We start from the raw sequence: 23,282 nt of genomic DNA on the forward strand, positions 1-23,282 counted from the left end.
GGACCCCCCACATCTCCTTCACAGGCAGTGCGACCTGTGCTGCGAGGCTGGCGCTCTGTTCTCTGCACAAATTTAAATAATGGTTGTGAAGGCATCAGCTAAAACAGGTGTCTGCTCTTCAAGTGTCTGCTCAGATAAACAAACTTGTGAAAGCAGCAAGGAGCAGTTAATAGTTGATAAAAGCAGCACAGGTTCGATAGTGTTGTTCTGAGAAGCAGCTCAAAGAGGCAGAGCTGCTACATGTGTTCTAAACAAAACAAAAATAAAAACTTTGAATCAGAAAGAAAGAAAGAAAGAAAGAGGCCAATAAAACAGAGAAAAAGAGAAGAGGAGCAGGGGCTGGACTGGGCTGGGCTGAGGAACGTTAATGTTTGTGTCATTGTTTGAATGACTGGACTTGAACAGGAGGCAAATTAAATAAAGATGTCTGAGAGCTGGAAGTGCAAAGAGAAAACCATCAGAGATCACCTGAGTGCTTCAGCGTGCGCATGCATGCGTGTCATGTGTGTGTGTGTCTGTGCTGGCAGCAGGGCCCAGCTGTCTTCTCTAATTCATGTCGAATTTCTTCATGCTTTTCTACTTAACAAAACACCCCTTTTTCCCAGTGCACCTGTAAAAGGTGAACAGACAGGGATTTAAACTAACTACAAGGCGGCAGCGTGGTATAGTGGTCAGAGCAGAGGGACTGGGAGGGAGGCAGTGTGGCCTAGTGGATAGAGTTCAGTGACTGTGAAGGAAGGCAGAGTGGCCTAATGGTTAGAGCAGAGGGACTGGGATGGACAGCAGGGCGGCTGGTGGTTAGATCTATTGGATTGCAATCTGCTCTGTGTTCCCCTAATAGGAGACTTTGTGTTACTGTCTTTACACCCAGGATGGGGTGTAACTGCATTACTCTCCCCGAACATAACGCGGCCGTGCCTTTACCAGGTAAGCAACACTGGATCTTGATAATACTTTCTTCCCCCCTTTTTCTTCTACTCATGCAGTTTAACAAGAAACCCTGTCACAGTTAACATTTTTCCAACATGAGTTTAGAAATTTTTAAAAACTATTTCATCAACTATAAGGCACGCTACACCTTGAACTTCTGTACGTCTACTTAATGTTGTGTTGTGTGTTTCCATTATTTCTTCACTCTGCTGCTGAATCCAATATGTTCTACAGGACATACAGCCGAGAGGTGTAGCCCCTTTAAAGCCCTTAGCCGCCACCCCCCCCCCCCCCCCACCACCACCACCACTTGTGTTACACTGGGCAGAGAGACAGGTTTGAGAACTGTCGCTGGGTTAAGAACCCAAGATGAATGATGCTCAAACTCGCTTTCAAGAGCGCCACTGTGGGCAGGAGAGAGGAGGGTCTGTTTGCCTTTTTTTACTCAGAGACGTCACCTCCACCATCTCATTCCGAGCCCCCTGACCTGGGGCAGGGTCGACTGCAGGGCGAGATGTTTATTAGGTGAAGATGTTAACACAGGCAGGGCAGCCCGGAGCACACATCCCTGTTTACTCAGAGAGAGCCTGAGGATCAGAGGGAAGTTGTTTCAGCGCGGTGTGATTGCTCCTGTGCGAGAGACACCCTTTCCCCAGGCAGTGCTGTTCAGCCCCTTTGTAAACTCCACGGGGAATCGGAGCACACATTGAAGCATAGATAAACCCAGCCCTGTGCGTCTGCGCTGGGATCCCTTCCACTCTCACCACGCTGCGGCTGCTGCTTTTCTGTCTAAGTGGTGCACAGTATATCACACTAGGGAAATTGTGATTGCAGAAGACATTTTTATCATTTTTTATTTCAGAATGAACAATGATTTTACCCCCCAATTTTCTCTCCAATTTAGAATGTCCAATTATTATTTTCCCCTCACTGCAGCAATTCACCACACAGCTCACAAGAAATGGAGGAATACTAATTCTTTATGAATACCGTAGGTGTCTGAACTGTCATCTAGACAGCAGCCCTAAACTGTATTCTGTGTGTGTGACATCCACTGATTATAAGGACTAAATGTGCTGCTTCATTTAAAGGTTTATTTTTGAACTGTCAGCACAGCACCCCTCATTGTGCTGCGTTCCTCCCCCAAGTGTGAAAGCAAAGACACCCAGCTCACCGAGACCCCAGCTGGCCCCAGAGCCCTGGAGTCTGCAGTGATTGATGGTGCAACCTGAGACAAGTGCTACACTGTTAATGGCTCCCCCTGTGTCTGAGCATGGAGGGTGTGAGTGAGCGAGCAATAGCCCCAGCCCCACGGCCCCCAGACTTACAGCACAGCTGAGAGAAACGGCTTTGTTTGGGCTTGTGAGGAGTGGGGGGGTCTTCCCACAACAAGCCTGTGCCAGAATGCCGTGTCGCCGGGGAGAAAGAGTTCTGTATCCCTGGGTTTATGGGTAATTAGCTTTTTTTTATTTTTGGTCATGTATCTCATATGTCTCTCTTGCTGTGTTTGGTCAAGGCTGACCAGTCAGGTATCTTGAAAATGAGCTCTGGGACAGCAGCCAACATCACTCCAGCAATGTAAAATCTCCCCCATTAAAAATAAGGCTGTTTCAATGGTAAATCAAAATGTGAATGCATAATAAGTAGTACAGTATTTCATGTTAGATTTAAAAAAAAAAAAAAAAAAAAAAAATTGTTTTGTTAGTTTGACAGTTTTGCCTTACGTATATAGAAATGGACTGTAATTCACTATGTTAACGTAACACTAGTCGGCAAGTTTCATTGGACTTTATGCAGCAAGCGGAGTTCATTCCAATACTAGTCATTAAAAGGTTATTTTAACAACGGGTGCATCCTGTTAGGACACTTGCTTTTTTTTTGTATTTAGACATTCAAATGAGCTTTTATCAGGTTTAACTAGCTAGATATCCTTTTGCAATTCAAATGGTGTAACTCCTGTTTTATGCATTGTGAAGTTGGCTGACATCATGATTAATAGCATGGTACTGCAGCTGCAGTTTGCCCCTCTGGCACAGACAGAAGACAGGGATACTTACAGCTGTCTTCAGGCAATATCCCAATGCCAGTAATTTGCAGGTAAAAATGTTACAGTCCAGCATTTCCAAGTGTCAGTTGAAGCCGTGAAAATGTAGGCACGTTGTATTAATACCATTCTGTATTAACTTGTACGAAACACCAACACACATTTCATTCATTGATTTCCTTTTTTTTTAGGTTATACTCAGGGACATCCTGCCTGGCAGGTCCTGACAGCTGAGATCCTGTTTGAATATCACGTATTGCTAGAGAACTGCTCATCTCATTGTAATGCAACTTGGGTAGGGCATTCTTTAGAACAGGATGTTAAAGGAGACGTGCGTAAGTGGACTCATTGTACCAGTATGCATGGACATGTGCAGCACACAGAACTTCACTAAGGGCAACAACACCGCTAGGTGCAGACCTGGGGTCAGGTACAATTGGAACAGTGCACTTTGTAATTAACTGCAATTACAATGTGATTGTAATTGAACCATGGCACACCTGTAATTGTAATTATACCATACTGCACCAGCTGGGAATCCCAGGTTAGGAGCACACACTTTCATTTTCACACTTTGCCCTTTTTTGATAGTTTTACAAAACGGGACAAGGTGTCACAGTGGTCTTCAGCATAAAAATAATAATATAGAGAGGCTGATAGAACATCTTATCCTCCCCGCCAGGGAGGAGTGGAAGGGGGTCTATCTATCAGCCTGGAGCTGGAGCTGCTAACTACCTCAGCTTCACCGCCCAATACCAACAGAAAAAAAAAAAAAACCAAGAACAATTTACATTTTTTTCTTATATTTATTCGTAAGCCATCTATAAAAATCTTAATACTAAAATGCTTTTACATGGAGTTTGCGGTTCACAAACCTTTTTTTTTGCGTTTACAACGAAATCAAAATTCAAAACAGTCATACTGTACACATTTACAAGTCTTTACAACATTGAAACACAATTAGAAAAAACAAAATAAGTCTTTCAATTCAATTCCCTCCCTAAAAAAAAAATAAAAAATAAAAACAATATTTTATTTTTTAATTCAGTGTTTAAATCTTGCCTTTTTAGTATTTTCTTTTAAACAATAGTGGATTTAAATAACACAGGCTAAAGGATGGATGGGCTGGCACCACCCTGCCCTTTTCCATGGTGCATCAGTTCTATCGAATGTCATCTTTCTCCCCAAGCTGAATATTCAATGCAATAATATACACTTTAGTAGTACTGCACTTGTGCCTCTCATAATCAACATCCAGCCTCATTCTCATTCTCTCTCTCTCTCTCTCTCTCTCTCTCTCTCAGTTTTGAAACAGGAACAGCCCAACCTGATCATAAAGGTATACAAAGAAGCCAGTCACTAGCAGTTCTTTTTAGATGCAATACATCCGAGCCATACAATACATTCAATAACCTGTGAAATCTGACTCCCAGAACTACAGTGTTACAGAAATTTTGAGTAAGCTGCAGGATTTTAATGAATTTTTTTATTTTTTTATCCACTCTACAGAACGACTGATTCAGCTTAGCTGTAGTGATCTTCCGCGACAATGTCACCATCACTTTTCCTTTAGAAAAAGAAAATAGCAGAAGACACACAGTTCATAATAAGCAACCCCTATTAATAAACATTTAAAATATATATAAACCTGGAGATTTTAAAACTTACTTAAACCAATTTAAAAACCCAAACATTGTACAAGCATACAGTACAGCAACGTTATTACAATATTATTATTTTTTCTCTTTTTTTGTGGGGGGGGTGTGTGTGTGTGAAATAAACACCTGCCTTAGGCTAAACACCTCTTAAATGTTTGTTATTACAAAAATATTATGTGACATCACTTCCTGCAGTAGCCAAGGTGTTTGAGACTCCCATATCTGAAGGGATTATTAAGTTTCACAGGGGCAGTTATTCCTGGTGCTCCCCAAAGGTCCCCCAGCAGATAGAGTTTACAGTAATATTCTTAGTGCTCTTTTCACTTGCAGCAGGCTTTGGTTGCCTGGAGAAACGTGACATCACATCCCCGTACCAGTGCTTTTTAAAGCTCTTGTTTACAATGTGTTACATCAAATAATATGTCAGCAAATAGCACAGTTAACCCAGGCTTGCATATTGAACCGAAGCAGCAAAGACAAGAGCAACAAAAAAAACACAACTATTTGGCAAAAGCAAAACAAACGACACAGAACGGATTCTCGTTTGAGCCAATCACACTGCTCTCGTGTGGTAGTCTGATTGTCCAATCACAGGTTTACATTAGCGCTGCAAAGAGCATGGAAGTGCTTCATGTGCGCATGTATTGTGTTAGTTACACAGCCACAGTCTTCATTTTACGGATTACAAAAAAAAAGTTCTCGTCAGCCAATTACATTGCGGGGTCCCGGTTAAAGACTTATGATTTGATTCAATAGATACATATTTAAAAGATTTAAAAAAGTACACTAAACGAATAAAACCCTTTGAAGGTGCTTTGGTTTGTGAAGTCACACATTTATCGTATTTACAAACTCACCATCAGCTAAATATTCAAGATCCCTCCCTACTTTACTCCTCCCTCTCCCTGATAAAAAAACAAATTCATACCCCCCTGCCCCTCATTCTGTTTTTAAAAGGTACACTGAACCGTAGAGCGGCATCCCTTTGATTAGAACCAAACTATTAATGCTCAAACTTTCCACTCCTGGTTCATTATCCTAAAGCATCCTGCATTTTGTGTAAGAAATGTAGGGCAGGGTACACATGGCGTGAGGGAGTTAAATGGAGGGTTGTGATCACTTCTGAAGTGTAGTGTATACTTTTCTGTCGATGCATACATTGCGGCATGTATATGGCATTGTAATACAAAGGATTTACCTTCAGTGTTCAAAGTATAACCAATAGTGTGTTATACCAGCATGGCCCCAGTTCTAGAGGCCCATTATAGCGTATGAGGTAAGCTCAGAATGGCTGACATTTCCGTGGGTTTTATTATTGGTATTTTACTAACAATTATTTTTCCATGGCAGCGGTTTGATTTCCGACTTCTCCACCCAAATGGCACAGCCATTATTATACATATAAAAATGTATTAAATAAAATGAGATCACAATTTACCAGACAGTCTTGTCTGCCCAGACCACTTTTTCAATTGCACAAAGATGAGGCAGGTTTTAGAAACTAGGAACACCCATCCCCCAGCTTTGCTATTTACAAGATTTCACAAACTTCACACTCCCAGCTGGGCTGATGATGAGTGAAGGAGAGATACAGTGCACTTCATTTTTTTAATTTTTTTTTTTTTTTTTTTTAAGAGCAAAGTCCTGGGACCCAGCTCAGTAAAACAAAAAAGTTTTTCAACAAAACTTTTTAAGATTCTTACTAACACAACACACACACACACACACACACACACACACACACACATATATATATATATATATATATATATATATATATATATATATATATATATATATATATATATATACACACACACACACACACACACACACACACACACACACACACACACACACACATACATACATACATACATACAAACACACAAAGAAGAAACTGAATGATCTGTACAGTTTACACCTGATTCAGATAACAGGCAGAGGTAAGTGTATGGCTTGATTAGAAAATCATCATTCCTCTTTTTTTTTTTTTTTGTTTTTTTTTGTTTACTGCATGATAAAAATATCCCTGGAAACATCAAAATGAGGTCTGGAGATAATTCTCTATTTAAAATCCTGCTGAAGCACAGTCCCTAACCCACACTGTTCCACCCCTGAAGAAAACCTAAGCTGTCCATGCATGAATGTACATACATACAAGACTCCTCTTACCCCTGTCCTACCCATTGAATACACACATCCAACAGGGAATCCTTCTCTGGAATATGAAGTAACCATTCTACCATTCTTCTCAGCTGCACGGCACACCTACTTTGGCAGCCAACTTGTAAGCAAATTTTTATTTTATTTCTTCTACAAAAAAAAGTCCTGGGATTCTCTGATGAAAGTTATTTAGAAAACCTTTGGATGAACAATTGTCCTCAAATCCCCACCCACCCTCCTGTGAAAGAACCCCTATGGCTTTCCTTGGATGACAGACTGACAGGGAGCGCTCGATCAAAGTGCTGGATGTTTTTTTCAGGTGCTGAGGATTCCAAATCATGATTGCCCGTCATCGCCGCCAAAAGACCGCTTGAATAATTCTTCAGAACACATCTTCTCTTTTGTGAGTGCTAAAGGTTTACAGTTGTATGCATGGCCATGGTACTGAGTACTGTAGGCATGCAGGAGGGCTTTGGAAGGGCTGACTGTGATGGGGCGTGTTCCCCTGGCTAGGATCAAAAGCCCAGGCTGTTTCTGAAGTGCACTTTGGGTACAACAGCTACCAGTTGCAGCAATCAATTACAAGAACAGAGCCGTGATACTTCTAGGCTACTTGTAAAACGAACATGATGCCTTAACATCTGTATACCAGGTCTTCACACAATCACTGAGAGAGAAGATGAAGGGGTGAGGTGAAACTGTAACTGTGCTTGCTGCCTCCACAAAACACAAACTAAATGTGTGTCTTTTTGAGAGGATTATTTGTTTTTTTAAGTCTCACTCTTTTCTCCCAACTGTCCTCAAGTGCTTCGGATACCACTGGGCTGCACGGCCCTTGTGGGGCCTCTGTCTGACTGGGCTAGCTCTCGTAAGCTCTGCTGCAGCAGTGGACCAAGCCGACCCTGACTCTCCTCTAGTCAACCCCATACAATCCAACCCATCTCCATTAGAACTCCAGCAGCCACACCGATTCTCAGAGGAGAGTGGTGGCTGGGGCGGAGTCCTCGGCTGTTGTCTCCGGTCACTTGTCTCCGTGGCTGCTAGCAGAGGATGGACACCCCCTGGGCAGTGACCAGCTGACCTGTGGTGGGGTCGTAGGTCCCGGCCAGGTAGTAGAGGTCCTGGCCATTGTGGTGCTTCCTGCCTTGGCTTAGGCATTCGTACTCCTCAAGGGTTACCACCTGGCACTTGTGAGAGATGGTCTGCACGTCGTTCTCGTCTTCGTGGCAAGACTGGTAGAGGGCGTGCTGGGGTACATGAAGAAAAAGAATGCTTTACAATTGGTTGGGTTTTTTCCCCCTCTACCTTGCGCCCTAGAGGTTTCTAAATGCAGCCTGGTTTGTTTGTTGTTGGAAAACAGCAGAACAGAGTGAATCACAAGCCACTCCCAATGAGAATCTGTAGAAAATGCCTTGTTTGCAGTAAAAGCATGGCATTTAAGGAGAAGCAGCTTGAAGCTTCCTCTGCATGGCAATCCCTGTTCAGTCTCTCATCTGGGTTTACTCTGTCCATGGATTATAGACGTGATGCAATTACAAAACCACACATAATAAAGGAGAAATTACCACTAATTGGTCATTATCTCTAGAGCCATTTATCATTGTTACAATTATAGAGGGAGATTACTATATTAGGAAAATACCAAACCCTGTATAAATGGAGGAATTCTTCTCCCCTAAAAATGTTTATTTAATTTATTGAGTTGTAATTGCTCAAATATTGTGTTTAATTGAGCCTGTGTTACATATTTCCAGGGAGGGAACTAGGATTCCCGTTCCAGTTTTCAATACGAGCTTGATTAGCCACAGTGTACAGGGAACAAACTCAGGTGTGTCTTATTAAACTCAAAGTAAAACCAAGAATGGAAACTCAGATCAAAGCCCCTTAACCGGGTATAAAAACCATTAGATTAAACAAAGAACAGGACCTCGGTGCCTGCGCTTCCTCACCCTGCCGTCGCGGTGTCTCTTGCCCAGCTTGGTCTCTTCAGGATGGTAGAACCACTTGACCTTGACCACCATGTTGCTGGCCCAGGACTCCCAGAAGCTCTCGATTCGGCCGATGTAGGGGAGGTGCGGCCGGCCAGCGGACAGGAAGACAGCGCAGTCTCCCACGTGCACTGCCTCCTTCCCTCGCACGATCGCCTTGTAGAATAGCTTCCTGGCCTTTCCCTTCATGCCTCGCCTCTGCAACAGCCACGGTGCGTCCGTTACTTACTGTATATTCAAAATATACCTAACCCACATGAACACATCCTAGAATTTACAATCTAGTGCCAGATTTTTACAGCAAAGCGTTATATTTCTTTCAACAAGCAGCCACTCCTGCATGCTCCACGACTCATGATATGGTCAAACTGTAATAAACTGGTTAGACAAATTTGTCGGCTCATACCTTCGTCGGCGAATAAACTTTTAGTGAAAAGCGAACCCCTGAAGTAAGGCCTACCTGAGTGGGGTTCCCAGACCACCTCCAGAGCTGCCTGGCAGGCAGAAAGTTGGAGATCTTGGGCCCGTTGTCGACGGAGAGCAGCCTCTGCCTCTTGGCGAGGTCCTTGGCTGTCTTTGAGGAGGAGCTGGGGCTCTCTTTCCTCTTTAGTGGCTTGCTGTTGCTAACTGTCATGGCCTTGGCCACGAAGGAGCCAGCGTTGGCTGGCGGCTCCGGGGGCTGCAGCAGGGCGGTGGGGACTGAGGGGTGGGAGGAGAGGCAGGACTGGAGCAGCAGGGTGGAGTCCTCCTCGTCCTCTGAGCTATAGGAGGAATCGTTGTCGGAGGAGCACAGGCTGGAGCTGGAGAGTGAGCCAGAGCTGGAGGAGCTGGAAGACACAGAGGAGGTGGAGGAGACTGAGAGCTGCGACAGGAAGCGGCCGGCGTTCCTCAATCTGGTGTTTCTTTCATCATCTTCCTCGTCGTCTTCCTCGTCCATGTCCGAGTAGGAGCTGTGGCAGTCGCTGTCGCAGTTCATCCCGAACTCTGAGTACTCACCCAGCCCAAGGGAGGAGGCGGGGGGCTTGCATAGCTGGCCGGCCCCTTTCAGGAGGAGGTCCGCCCTGCTCCCACCCCCCTTCTTGTTGTCCTTCACCAGCAGGACGGGGTGAGTGTATCCCACAGGAGAGGCATCCACCACCACCACCTCCTTGGCCCCAAAACCTTTCTCCACCCTGCCGTTGCTCCCCGTGCTCCCCAGCAGCAGCAGAGCCTTGCCATTCTTGGTCTTGGGAGAGGTCACACCCTCGTGGTCCAGCTTGACCAGGAACTCTGCTCCCTTGCTGGCCTTCCTCCCTCTTTGCCCTCCGTCGTACGACTGCCTCTTTCCCCGGGAAGAGGTGTTGTTCCTGGGGCTGAGGGGCAGCCCTGCCTGGCTCCCAAAGCTGGAGTAGCCATTGGCAATGCTGCTGAAGGAGTCTACCTCGAAGGAGCTGCTGAAGATGGTCTTGGCTGAGGTGGAGGGAGGCGTGGAGAGTGGGTGCAGGGTGAAGCCCCCACTGCACGTCTCCTTGCTTTTGGATATCTTCCTGGGGTTCCCGTTGAGCTGGAACAGGTTCTGAAGGCCCATGCTCATCTTGTGGGGCATTCTCTTTTTGGGCAACGCCACTCCGGGCCAGCTCAGAAGGGGGCTGCTGCTGCTGCTTTTACACAGGCTTCCTGGAGCTGTGCTTTTTGTTCCTGAGTTGGCTGTCTTCTCATTACCTGCAATAAAACATTTTTTTGTTACAAGATGGCTTTGTGAACCAACAAGGAACAAATTAAAATTAAAACTATATAACAATATGGTCTACAATAGGTTTTAGAGAGCCTGTTTGGTATGGTGCACATATTGCCGAGTTAGCTGTACAATTGTCAACAGACAAGAGTTTAGTTGGTAAACTTCCTCTTGGTTTTAAAACAACAAAACTTCAGCATCTCATTCTCAAATTCACAATCAGCTGACTGATGAAACTGGTCAGTGTTTTAAACCTTTTAACATTAAACCAGTGTTATAATTCAGCAACTGTAGGGTACTTATTTATCTTTATGGTTAGCATGGATGGCCCAAATATGGTCTTCCCCCAGTATTAAACATTAGGAGTTTGGCATCTATATTCCTTTATGGTTTGCACTGGTGTCCCCATAATTGTCTTCCCCAGTATAACAGCAGCCACTTGTTACCTGTCTTTCCCTTGCTGGCGGTCCTCCTTCCCTGGGTCTTGCCGGGCTCTGTGTGGCTCTGTCTCTCTGGGGAGGCTCGCTGAGTAGAGTACCCTTGCACAGTCTTCTCTACGGCAGCCTTGCGGCATCTCCGCCTCCCATTGGAGAGCAGCATGGCGGAGGGTGGCTCCGTACCTGCACAGAGACCACAGTCAAACCTCAAGCTCCCTGCACTGTGCGATCTAGAAGCAATCACTGAAATCAACGCTCTTTAAGCAATACTGAAGATCTAAAGGCAAAGGCCCTGTAGGTGTGTCTTACTGAATGTTTACAACAGCCGTTTTAGTAAATAAAACAGGGATATAGATTATGTGCAAAGGACTATGTGTTTGTTGATAAGGTTGGGAGCTGTAATTAGCTGTAATCAAGCTTGCACATGTGTGACTGCATTATTGAGCGACAGCCCAGCACAGTGTGCGGTCGTGTCAGTATCTGACAGTTGGATTGACATACTGTACTGCAGTCCTGTGTCAACACAAAGCACTGGTGTGAGAGGAATTGATTGGTTCAGACAATTAAGATGCAGAAGGCTTTTTTTTTTTTTTTTGGAGATTGTTCGATCCTTTACATAGAAACAGTGCAAAAGTGATATAGGGTAATATATTTATTTTCTAAGATGGATTCTGGAAAGTTGCTCATTAACAGATTGTAAAAAAATTAAAAAAATAAAATTGGACAAAATCTTAGAAACTAGGGAAATTCCTTTGCTGTACTTTGGATCTCAAGGAAAGACTCACTTTGGATCTGGTAGTCTGGGGGAAGCAGGCGGATGTTGGACAGTGAGATTTGTCCGCTGTCTCCGTCGTCAAACTCCACCATGACAGAGCCTTCCTTCTCCTCCTCACCTGGGCCCCCTGGAGGACAGACGGGGGTCACGCAGGGCGAGTCACTCCATGATTAACATTGCTCCTACCTCCCTCACCAATATCCACTACAACCTGTCAATACCTGTCGTCCTCGCTAAGCCATCCTTGAACCCCTCCCCCTATATTTCTTTCCCCTATTGTCAGCTCTCTCCTCTTCTCCACCGCTCTCTCATTCCCATTGGCTTGCTGGCTGAGTCACTGCTGACCTTGGGGAAGCTCTCTCCGGCCAGCTCCTCCTCCTGCTGCCGCTTCCTCCCTCTCCCTCGCTCTCCATTCTTTTCCTTCTAATCTTTCATATTTCTCACTTGACTGCTCTCGCTCCACAATACACAGATTGATTGTAGGGCAGTTAAGCAAACCTTCGCATCAAACGTATTCACGGCGAGGTGAAATATGGCATGTTGCATCAGGTACCACGGCAATAAAATACCAGGTAATATACCACCTTTTACTTTGTGTCAGAGGGCACCTTGTATACCTGTAATGGTTTACTGGTGCTCACTACAGCCCATCATTAACATCCCATGAAGCCCTGGTACTAAACACCAAATGCTAGCATCCTGCAGTGAATCATTTTGATCTTGCTGAACTTCTTACTCTTATTTAAATCACCCTATACTTTGGTAAAATGGCTGGTGTTGTTTTCTCATATGCCCCCTCACCTCTGCGCACGTAGCCCGGGTACAGACAGCGCGATCGCTCGCTCCAGTAGGCACAAACCCGGGTTCCTGACGTCAGCTCCTGCTCCGTCTGCGGCCGAACATCCAGCACCTGTCAGAGACACACACACTCAGCTACTAAGATCCTGGTAAGGAAAGGCTCTGCAATATCTGGGGCTAATCTACTTCCAAGTGCATCAGCTAAATGCCTGGGCTTTGCAGTGTACAATAAATATTCAGCGCAATACAATGTGAAAGGAATTATATATTAAAAACAAGTATTATATTTGTCATGGTTAGCACTGAAATATCTGCTGGTAAGGTGACCTGTGTTGTCTGTTTAAGACATCTAAAAGGTCAGACTCTGCTAGTTTTTTAGAAACCTGGGTTTTTAACAAACCCGCAGGCAGACCTGTTAAAATGACTTAAAAGTAACCGTGTCTGTAATGGCTTTCATGTCGAGAGCAAAATGTCATTCTCCTTCTGTAATCGAAGCATAGCAACGTTAAAGGCAAACAGCTGATAAGGGAAAAGAAAGAACAAAGACAAAACAAGGAAATAGTGGTAGCTGTGGTGCGATCGACACTCTGGCACTACAATAGAGATGGAGCCGTGCTGGCTTTGTAGCGCGTGTGTGTGTGTGAGAAACAGCAGCCTTAATCACATCGCCACCTCCGGAAGTGCTGAATGACTAATATAGATAATTTGGATCAGATTACAGCTGGCAGCAATGCCAAGCGTGCCAGGGCACGAGGAAGCACCAGCATCTGTGAGATGTCACTGTGAGGGAACGGCAGGCAGATCAAAGGGAGAACAGAACCGCAGTTTACTCAGGGAGGCAGCCCACAAGAAAAGCAACATACTAAATTAGCAGAGTACAGCTGCAGCGCGCGCCACTTCGACTGCAGCGCAGCCAGAGACTGTAGTGCAGTCAAGAATAGCTAATTAGATTCCTCTTCTTTATTTAAAAGACAACTGCAATAAAAAAAAAAAAAAAGAGAGAGAGAGGCTGGTTTCCGATGTCACACAGTTAATTAGTGGTTTAACCAGGAACTGAACAGTGGGTGCTGTAGTGTTTAGTTTAGCTTTGCTCAGCTTTGTTAAGAGAGGTGGGGGGGGGGGGGTCACTTTGCTGTGGGTGCTGAGAGATACCGGCGCAAAACTAAATCTCTTGTTTCCCATAAGATAGGACTCTTTCATCGTTTGGTCCAGATGTTGTTCGGCATCTACAGTTATCCATAATGGGAATTTAAAAAACAAAACAAAACAAAAAAAAAAAAACACACACACACACACACACACACACACACACACACACACACGTTTACTCCTAATCACTTTTGCAGATCGACTGTGAAGAGTAACTACCACCTCCGGCCAGCGTGTTTTCTTTAAGCTCTGTTGCTCTGCTGTGTCTCGACAGCTGGTTGCTGAGCTGGAAGCTGCTTAAATACCTGATTTTACCCAGTGGTGAAAGCAGGGAAGGGGAGGGGTGGGATTTAGAGGCGGAACTCACCGCTTCCTGCAAGAGTTGCTCGAGGGAGTAGATTCTTGGCCGGTTTCCTCTCTCCCCCTCGATCATTATGCTGTAGCTTCAAGAGGGAAGAAATAAATAAAACCATTATTATTATTTGTTTTGATGTTGTGTTTTTTGCACCTCATTTCCCATGCTCTATCCCCTCTCTGCTGTATCCTTGCTTCGAGCCTTGAAGTTGTGTGGATCTCAGCCTATCAGCCAAGACTGAGTAGTGATGGAATGCCCATTATGTTATGTGTCCATGTCTTTATAAAAACAAAAAGCGCAATAAATCAGAAAGCAGTGCTTTGATTGAATTCTGTACAACTTGGACTTACGGACAAGGTTGGCTTGAATTACAGGATTTGACTTGGATGTTTTGAAAACAGAGTTTAGGCATATGCATGTACTCGTAAAATTTAATCAAGTTTTGGGGTGAGCGGGCTCCATATCATGAGAAGGGGTTACTGCAGCAGAGAAGCAGTGCCTGGGGGGGGTTGCTTACATGTCGGGGGGCTGCAGTGTGTGGATGTAGGCAGCGTAGAGTAGATCATCCTCTTTCAGGATTAGGACCTTCAGCCCGTCCACTAGGGACTCTTTCGTCAGGGTACAGTTAGGAACAGCTGTGGTGAGGGAGGGAGAGAGAGAGAGAGGGAGAGAAGACATGGATCAGTCTTGTTGTCTATTGTCATCCTTGCCCTGTCTGTGATCTTTTCCAATATTAATTCTGAATACACTGACTCTTAGTTTAATGGCGATAATGACACCTACTCAAATTATAAATGTGTCCTGAAGAAAATGTGTAGCTGTTGAGATGTGAAGAAAATGCCTTTTACTGTAATTCTACATTGAAGAGGGCACTTGAAGTTATGGATCATGCATTTTACTGAAGCAGAGCGAGATTTGGAGATGTCAGGGGGGTAGTGCAGCAGTTCTCACTCACTTGGGGTGCTGCTCCTGTCCCGGGGCGAGCAGAGGGGGGCGCTCTTGTTCCCGTCTTCCTCCTCCTCCTCCTCCTCCTCCTCCGAGAAGCTGCTGTCCTCGTCAATCTGGAAGCCTTCGTCCGCAGCAAAGCTCTCCAGCAACCGACTCACCGCCCGGCCCTTCAGCTAGAGACAAGAGGGGGTTTAGAGACACACTCAGGTGGAAAACAGCAGTGACTGGTACCAGACATAGTGCTCATGAAAAGGTCTGACTCCTTGACACATGGAACCATTTGATAGCCAGTGATGGAAATAAGACTCCCATTGCATAGCAGCTCGATCCACTCCTGTTTTTACCGAATTTAATAACACACACTTGATCTTGTTATCTTTACACTGGGACTAATCAAGCTCATAGTAAACCTGGATAGGGTGAAACTGCTATGCAGCAAGAGTCTTATTTCCATTCCTGATGATAACATTTACGTAAAAGGCTCCAGTGCTGTGTTTGCTGGAGATTGCTAGTCAGGTGGAGCCCCCTCACCGGTTTTCTCCTGAAGTTGCTGTTGTTCTTGCCCTTGCTGGAGACACATTCCAGTCTGCGTGGGTACAGGGCCCCTCCCAGCACACTGCTTTTCTTCTGCTAGAAAGACAGACATGGCAATCTTATTAATAGGTCCTGTCCTTATTGGAACCTCACAATTCTCAATGGACATGCCCACTAATAGATAAGGAGTCAGATCCATCATTGCACCAAAAAAACATGGTGCAAAGCAGACATTTCAGTCATTCAAGCAACTTTTCTCAGTGCAGTGAATGCTAGAAATAGCTACTACGTTTGTCTGTTAGACTAAGACTTTAGTTTGGCTCAAATGAAGTCCAGTTTCAGTGCGGTTACCCTGAGCTGTACACTTCACTTCCACTCACCTTGGAGGATCCCTGCAGTGTTTTGTTCTTCCTTGTGGCTTTCCTCAGCCTCTCGCTGGGCGTGCTGGAGGGGTGGACCCTGGGGCTGGCCCGATACAGACTGCTCCTGGCACTGGGGTCAGTCCAGCCCTGTTCCTGCTGCTGCTGCCTGAGCCCTTTGGCTCGCTTCTCTCCGTCTCGCTCCCTGCTCTCATTCCTCCTTTTCTCTAGCCTGGAGGGGGTGCGCTTCCTCACCTTCACCTCTCCCTCCCCCCCCTCTGCTACCGGCAGCTGCAATGACCCTGGAGAGATAGAGACAGTCAGTACACTTCTCCATCCTCTACAAGAAGTTGACTCATATGTATTGAGTATTCAGTATTGAGAATGATTCGGAAAGCATTCTTAAAGCAGGTAGAGTGAGATTGCAAGGGGAGTGCATTGAATTTGGATTACATTTTCCCCATAAGAGATCATTTATGGCAAATACAAAATACAGTCACCTGGTGTCACTGTACACTATGCATATTCCTACTGTGAAAAATAATTTGTGAGACAATGACTGTACCTTCAAAACAGGAGCTTCCTATTATGTTCTTATTCCAAGATTCTTCTCTAAAACATTTAGTCTTACCCAGAAGGCCCTGCCTTTCCTTCTTCTTCTTGGCTTTCTGATTGGCTTCCAGTTTAACAACTGACGAGGGTGAGGGACCTAACAGGGCTGTGCTGGGGGTGGGGTCTTTGGCAGGCGGGGCTATGATGTCATCAACATCTTCATCATTGTCGTAGCTCCATTCATCCTCCTCTTCTAGAGTGAGAGAAAGAAGTCAGAAAATCATTCCAGTTTCAAACCAGGTAATGTCTAATTATATTCTGCTGCCAAACTTAGGAGCCTGGAATCACATCGTTCTAACTGCTACTGGGCCACTTGGTGATATAAAGTTTCATATCACTGGACTATTTATAAATGGTGTGTTCTTACAGCTTGTTCGCCGTTATTAGAATCTGTGGAATTGAGACATATATCCCAAGTGTTCTCTTCCAGATAAATAATAAATAGAAGTTAAAAGTGCTGCAAATGTAATACGTTAGAAATCCAGTACACAAAACGCATCTATTTATTGCACTTCCGCTGCAGTATAATGGCAGGAGTTGTTTTCCCACTGGAGAAATGACTTGCACTCCAGCAGGGTCAGGCTTGGTACATTTCCTCAGTGGTGTCAGATATCAACAAGCTCTTGATACACTTGTCACTTAGGTGACACATGTCAACACTTTCACAAATATCCAAACGGGAGAGATTTCAGGGCTATTAAAAGAACTGTAGACATGATTTAAAAAAAAAAAATCATTGGAATATTTTGCCATCTCTGTTAAACGCAACTCTTAAACAGCCATGCATTCATTGAGCCATGAACCCTGCACATCCCAAAAACAAAATTCAAAATGATTTCCCTAATGAAAGCATAGTATTACTGATATAATGATGCATCACAAACAGCACCCTAGTGAAACATCTTCTGCTGTGCACTGATTGTATGAGGGTTAAGGAAGCCACTCACCCTCCTCTGAAGACTCGCTCTCCGATCGAGATGTCTCCTTCTCTGTGACCATTTCCTGTTTGGGTTGCCTGCTTCCTGGGCGGCCCCGCCCCCTGGCCACTGGTCTCCGAGGGGGTTGGTGGCTTGCTGTGGCAGAGGTCGTCCTCGTCAGGGAAGCTCCGTCCTTCCTCCCACTCCTCTTCATCTCGAAGGTTTCCCTCTCTGCCCAGCTCTCCTGAGCCACGTTGTCCATACTGACCCCTGGAATGACCGCACGTCAGGGGAAAACAATCACAGTTAGAATGGTACACTGTATACGTCTCCTAGGAGGCTCAGACAATACAGTGTGCTATTGCAATTCACCAAATTAAAAGCATCCCATTTATTGGACAGACAGATTTGTACTGTTACGTTGTCCATTGTCATTGATTTTAGCCTAGTCCATTTCAACCAGTTACTTAAATAGCAGCTAATGGTGCAAAACTGTATTTTACAAAATAGTATGGTATTACAATTGTCCTTCATTTTCTTAAAAAATACAATTTACAAAAGACCAGAATTCCTCCTACATTTGTGCAGACAAAAAAAAAAAAAAAAAGCTATTACAAAGTTGCAGAGTGTGCAGGCCCCACTGTTTACCTGTGTCAGTCTGGGTCCTGCTCTCTGCCACTCGTTTCTGCTCGGCTCTGGGGGTGCCCTGGCCCCTCGACAGCCTGGGGGGAGCGGAGCTGGGGGTGTGGGTCTCTCTCCTGCGGAACGGGGTACCACCAGAGCCCCTCCGCTGCACCTTGGCATTCTGCTTCAGTTGTGACGCTTTCCGGGCCTGTTTGGAGCTCAGCGCTACTTGGGTTCCGGGCTGCTTGCACCGAGCCTTCACCTGAACATGGGGGGGGGGGACGGGACGGGACGGGACGACAGACACACACAGGGACTGAGGGGCCACTCCACCGAGTTCAGATTTCTTTTTAAGTATATGAAAACTAACTGTGTACTTGGCAGTCTCTTACTTCACTATTTCAAAATGTTTTTGATTTAACTGAAAATCACCCTGCTTTGTTTTGGTAATTTGTGATCACTTATACAAGCATTTAACCCTGTTACTCCAGTGCTGAACTGCACTTTATAAGGTTAATACTTTACTGTGCTTTTAACATGTTTGGTTATGATTGATCAGGTATGGCTACGATTTACCAGTGTTCTCTGTGAATTCATCATGTTGTTTATGCTCGTTTACTGCATGCTTACCAATGTTTTACTTGCTTTGCCACGGCTTTACCATGTTTTCCAGTGAATTAAAAGTACATTTTATTATACAAATGCTTTTCCCATCGTATCACAGTATAAAAGTCTGATCACCCCGAAACTCAGTTCAGATCCAGCTTTGCAATAGGTGGAGATAAAGTGGATTCTCTGAGCCCTGACTAGCTGAACCAATAGATCCTCAGGTAACAGCACTCACCTGTGATGTGCCGAGCCGCTCAAACTCAGACAATTTATTTTTCTTCCTCTTCACCTCTCCTCCCAGCTCCTCACACAGCAGCCCTAGCCCCGCACCCAATGACCTGCCAATCACAAGAGAGAGAGAGTGAGAAACAGAAAAGATACAATAATGTGTATGCACAAACACACACACAAAAACACTTCTGAAAAAGGGTGCAAATGTAACATAGGACATTGCAAACAGGGGTTCAGTCCCATGAGAATCACACTGAACCATCAAAACCTCGGTGGATTAAATTAGTACAGGCAGTCAGACTGTAGATTGCAACTGAATCAGACAGTACAGCTAGACATAATCAGCATAAGCAGGCAAACGTTTCATCTGTGTAAGCCAGAACAGAATACATCTGTGAAGTAGATGTTTAAAGCTAAAATCATTTTTGTGTTAACAGAAATCAAGTTGTTAAGTATATAGCACACCAGTAAAAGCCAGGCTGAGTGTTGGGACCAGGGCCCCACGCTTGTGCCTGCAGTGCTGGCAGCAGCAGCAGAGCAGGGCAATCGGTAGGCAGACTGTGACAAACGTGATGTGACAGGGCCGCTCCCTCCTGTCGGATCAGTGCGCGGCTGCCGGGGTAATCTCACAATGACTAATTAAACAGGATTGTGATTAGCGAGGTTTGCCGTTTCTCTGGCACTCTTTAGAGAGTCACGCTCTTCTTGCTAAAGGCTTATTTCTGCACTCCGCCACAAGGAATTACATTTGCACATTAGCCGTGGAGAACACCTTTAACCCATCGCTGTCCCGGAGCTCAGTTCTCTGGGAGTTTGCTGCTTTTTAAATCCATGGTATTCGCTTCTGTCTGTTAAATTTACTGGCTTTCCAGATCCCTGATGCAGAATCTCTACAGCTCTGAAGTCCTTCAGAATCTTAAACAGTATCGTAGGTATGGTTTTAAAAATCAATTTCCCTACACTTAACCTGCTAAATCGCTTAATTAATTTCTCATACATTTTCTTCACTGAAATCTCTCCAGTGACCCAACACTATCTGCTGTAATTATAATTATAATTGATCCCAGGTCTGCTTGCAGACTACACCTTTAAAAAAAAAAAAAAAAACATTTTCCATGTTAGCGTTTAACAAGTGCGTCTGTGCTGTCCCCATATGGTCTGTGTCCCACATATTCCTCAGCTGTCTCTTCTTGGCTGGGTTTCCCCTGATTTCCAGAACATGCTCTCACCTCCTGCAGCACTGTCACTCCGAGTAAGGGATGTGGAACACAGCCGACAAAGAAAATAATAATAATGAAAAAAATAATAAAAAAAACAGGACTGAGGCTATGAGCCCGGGACAGCTGACAGCTTCGTGGAACACAACCTAGAAATCAGGCTCTGCAGGGATTCAAATGAGTTTCAGCCACTGCACTACATTGCTGCCTTCCTTTTTATCCTGCATATCCTTCTGGTTTAGGCTAGCTTTATATCTTTTGAAATTAGTTTCTGCTGCATTCCAGGTTTAACACCAGCCTCAACTTTTTGTAGGAGTGAAACTACTGAAGGGGAATAGGAAAATGCACAAACAAAATGCGAGTTCAGATCTATAAAGCCAACTATTACAGCAGAGCTAATGAATGCAGTTTAGCTTGGTGCAACAGAGGGAGTGCATGCTGCCCTTGAATAGCTCCTAATGCGTTTTATTATTCAGTGCTTCGATCCGGTCTCTCCTGACCCATCAGTGATGCTGGTCTAAGCCTGTCCCTGCTGACTGCCCATCACCTTGCGACCTTCTATCCTCACATGACCTCTGAGCAGACCTAGCCATGTGTCAGCCATGTGTCAAATTCTTTCAGCGTGTGAACTGCTTGAAAGCCACCAGACAGACTGGCACGACACAACACTGCACTAACACCAGGACAGGTTAACAGTGCCCCCTCTGTGAGATCTCCTCTTCAAGGGTTCCCCCTCCCACATAAACAGAGGCTCGGGTGAAGTGAAGTACTAATGGGTGCTATACTCTATTATTCAATAATATGGTGATGGGTGGGGGGGAAGCATTGACCAGCATAGCTCGCTTTCAGTGGTGCCCTGGACACATGAGCACAGCAGATGAGGAAACGTTGAAGCACGCTGAACCTTTGGTCAGCTGAGAATGGTCTTGCTTTATAGATGAGTACACTCTTTGTTATGCACTGCGATCCCAGTTCGAGATTCTCATTTATTTAGGATACAGACTGGATTTAACAGCCTGTCACTCAGCACCCTCCCCCCTCCCCATGACTGGTGTCATTCACAGCTCTCCGTGACCTCTGCTGACACCTCTTTCTTTGTGTAGCGCTCTCTGCATGATTAGCTGAGGGACACTGTTTGTCTGCCTTAAATATAATTGATCAGAGTTCAGTGCCATGGGAAATGTAGACGAGATGTTTCACCTGAATGGCTTGGCCAAATCTAATTAACAAACAAACCAATAAATACATAAATAGACGAAGGCTGAACTATTGTACTTCAGTTTTGTCAACAGTTTTGTTGTAATATTATTATTATTATTATTATTATTATTAATAATAACAACAACAATAATGCTCATAACTCAGGTACTGTTACTAACATTAAGTTGTTATTGGATTTATTAATGATTAAAATAATACTGCATTAAAAATACAAAATTTCCTGTCGGTTTTATGAAAAGTAAATCATGACACATTTATTTAAATATAACTATTGACTGCTAACTGCAGTATCTTCTTATTACTATTATTATTCTTATTATTATAATAACCACTACTACAGTATGCCTCTCTGTCAGAGCAGCTGTCTGACGTCCACTGCCCAGGGCAGCAGTTCTAATCTGACCAGCTCTGTGGCGCTCAGGGTTTATGTAAATGATCTGGCCTAGGAAAAGGGCGGGCACAGCAGGGGGGTATTTGAGGGGTGCTGTGAGGCACGGAGCTCAGGTGTTTTAAACTCCTGCAGCCCCCCTGGCACTCCCCCTCCTAACCCCTGTGTGCAGGTTCATGCGGGAGCAAATCCTCATCACTGCCTGCTTACACTCGAGTAACGAGGGATGGAGAAGCATTTCCACACGCAGAGATACACAGCACTGACATGCACACAGATACACACACACCACTAACACAGATAACACGCCACTAACATCCACATAGATACATGTCCCTAATACACAGATATCATTAACACATAGATGCACAGTACACACACAGAAGGCTGTACATCTAAATGTTTCTTCGCATCTTACGTCCCGAAACTTCAAAGAGACAGTGGTCATTGTATAAAACATTACTTCTGGCCTTTCTTGATTCATTTACTGCAGTGTAACTCAACTATATAGGGAGAAGAGTCATTCATGTGTCATTAATCCTAGGTTCAGTACTGATTACCAAAAACACATACAGTATAACACCAACAAAAAACAAGTCTGAAACTCCCAGGAAAAGGCCAGATGTTTGGCTCCAGGTGTTCGGAGTTACTTTACAGACGCATGTCATGTGAATGCAGGACTCACTTGACTCTCCGCGCTCCCTCTCCAGGGGTGTTGACAGTCCCGGGGGCAGGTTTGCGCTTGCGAGGCCTGCCGGGACCCCTCCGAGCCGGGCTGCGGGACTTCTCCTCCTTCCTGTGGGTGGGACAAGAGGGGATAAAGCGTTAAACTGGGGGTCTCCACTGTGTTTGACTCCACAGCTGTTTTAAAGAGAGCGTGTTCTCACTGGTGGTCGTGCCTCCTCTGCAGCTTGGCAAGCTCCCTCTGCTTCTCCTTGTACTGTCTCTGCAGGTCAGCCAGCCTCATCCTCATCTCCACTTCCTGGCTGTCCATCCTGTCCATAGCACCCTTCACCGGGCACACCTGTGCGGGGCAAACCACACTTAACAGCTTGCTGCAGAGCATCCTGCAATCTTCACAGGGATGATGTACAGAAAAGAGAAACAGCATTGCAGGAAGGAGCCCTGCATACCCCTTAGAAAAGTTTCCAACATGATTTCTGCAGTTTTATCATGCTTTTCCCCATGGTTATACTATGGATTTACCAAAGTTTACCCTGGATTGCCATGCTTATTATATGCTTTACCATACCTCGCTATTCTTTACAAAGCTTACCTATACTTTATCAGGCTTTCACTATGCTCCATTGCAATTCACTGTGGTTTTACCGTCGGCAGCTTTTATAAGAGATACTACAATGCTTATACGAAAAATGTCTGCTGTATGGGTTGTGTTTGCAGCAGATTTCACTGGGTACCGTGCGGGGCTCACCGGCTCATGGCGGGGAGTCCAGCTGCACTCCCTGCGCAGGTTGAAGGCTCTGCGGACGTGGCAGGGCCTCCCGGGGACGGGGGAGGAGGGGCCGAGCTCCAGAGAGCGAGCCGCAGCCAGGGTCGCCAGCCTCTGCAGGTCAAAGGTCAGCAGCTCCGCTCCTGCCAGGAAAAAGG

At 45.1% G+C, this 23,282-nt stretch overlaps 1 protein-coding gene across 1 annotated transcript in view; it reads right to left on the minus strand.

Annotated features, from left to right (window-relative positions):
• Nucleotides 1–6,467: 6,467 nt before the first annotated feature.
• The window catches only part of LOC121295460 (BAH and coiled-coil domain-containing protein 1-like), a 17,388-nt gene continuing 573 nt past the window's right edge, over nucleotides 6,468–23,282 (minus strand). Inside the window, exons 2-19 of the mRNA XM_041220095.1 lie at nucleotides 23,107–23,267; nucleotides 22,562–22,698; nucleotides 22,360–22,470; nucleotides 18,853–18,955; nucleotides 18,033–18,270; nucleotides 17,415–17,654; nucleotides 16,487–16,660; nucleotides 15,877–16,157; nucleotides 15,494–15,592; nucleotides 14,970–15,135; nucleotides 14,532–14,649; nucleotides 14,027–14,102; nucleotides 12,514–12,622; nucleotides 11,723–11,839; nucleotides 10,947–11,120; nucleotides 9,247–10,487; nucleotides 8,748–8,984; nucleotides 6,468–8,045 (exon numbers count right to left, since the gene is read on the minus strand). Coding sequence (XP_041076029.1) covers nucleotides 7,839–8,045; nucleotides 8,748–8,984; nucleotides 9,247–10,487; nucleotides 10,947–11,120; nucleotides 11,723–11,839; nucleotides 12,514–12,622; nucleotides 14,027–14,102; nucleotides 14,532–14,649; nucleotides 14,970–15,135; nucleotides 15,494–15,592; nucleotides 15,877–16,157; nucleotides 16,487–16,660; nucleotides 17,415–17,654; nucleotides 18,033–18,270; nucleotides 18,853–18,955; nucleotides 22,360–22,470; nucleotides 22,562–22,698; nucleotides 23,107–23,267 — 3,989 coding nt within the window. The 3' untranslated portion in view covers nucleotides 6,468–7,838. The remainder of the gene's footprint in view (nucleotides 8,046–8,747; nucleotides 8,985–9,246; nucleotides 10,488–10,946; nucleotides 11,121–11,722; nucleotides 11,840–12,513; nucleotides 12,623–14,026; nucleotides 14,103–14,531; nucleotides 14,650–14,969; nucleotides 15,136–15,493; nucleotides 15,593–15,876; nucleotides 16,158–16,486; nucleotides 16,661–17,414; nucleotides 17,655–18,032; nucleotides 18,271–18,852; nucleotides 18,956–22,359; nucleotides 22,471–22,561; nucleotides 22,699–23,106; nucleotides 23,268–23,282) is intronic.

This window comes from Polyodon spathula, chromosome 20, assembly GCF_017654505.1.
Source record: "Polyodon spathula isolate WHYD16114869_AA chromosome 20, ASM1765450v1, whole genome shotgun sequence".
In the NCBI taxonomy this organism is placed as follows: Eukaryota; Metazoa; Chordata; class Actinopteri; order Acipenseriformes; family Polyodontidae; genus Polyodon; species Polyodon spathula.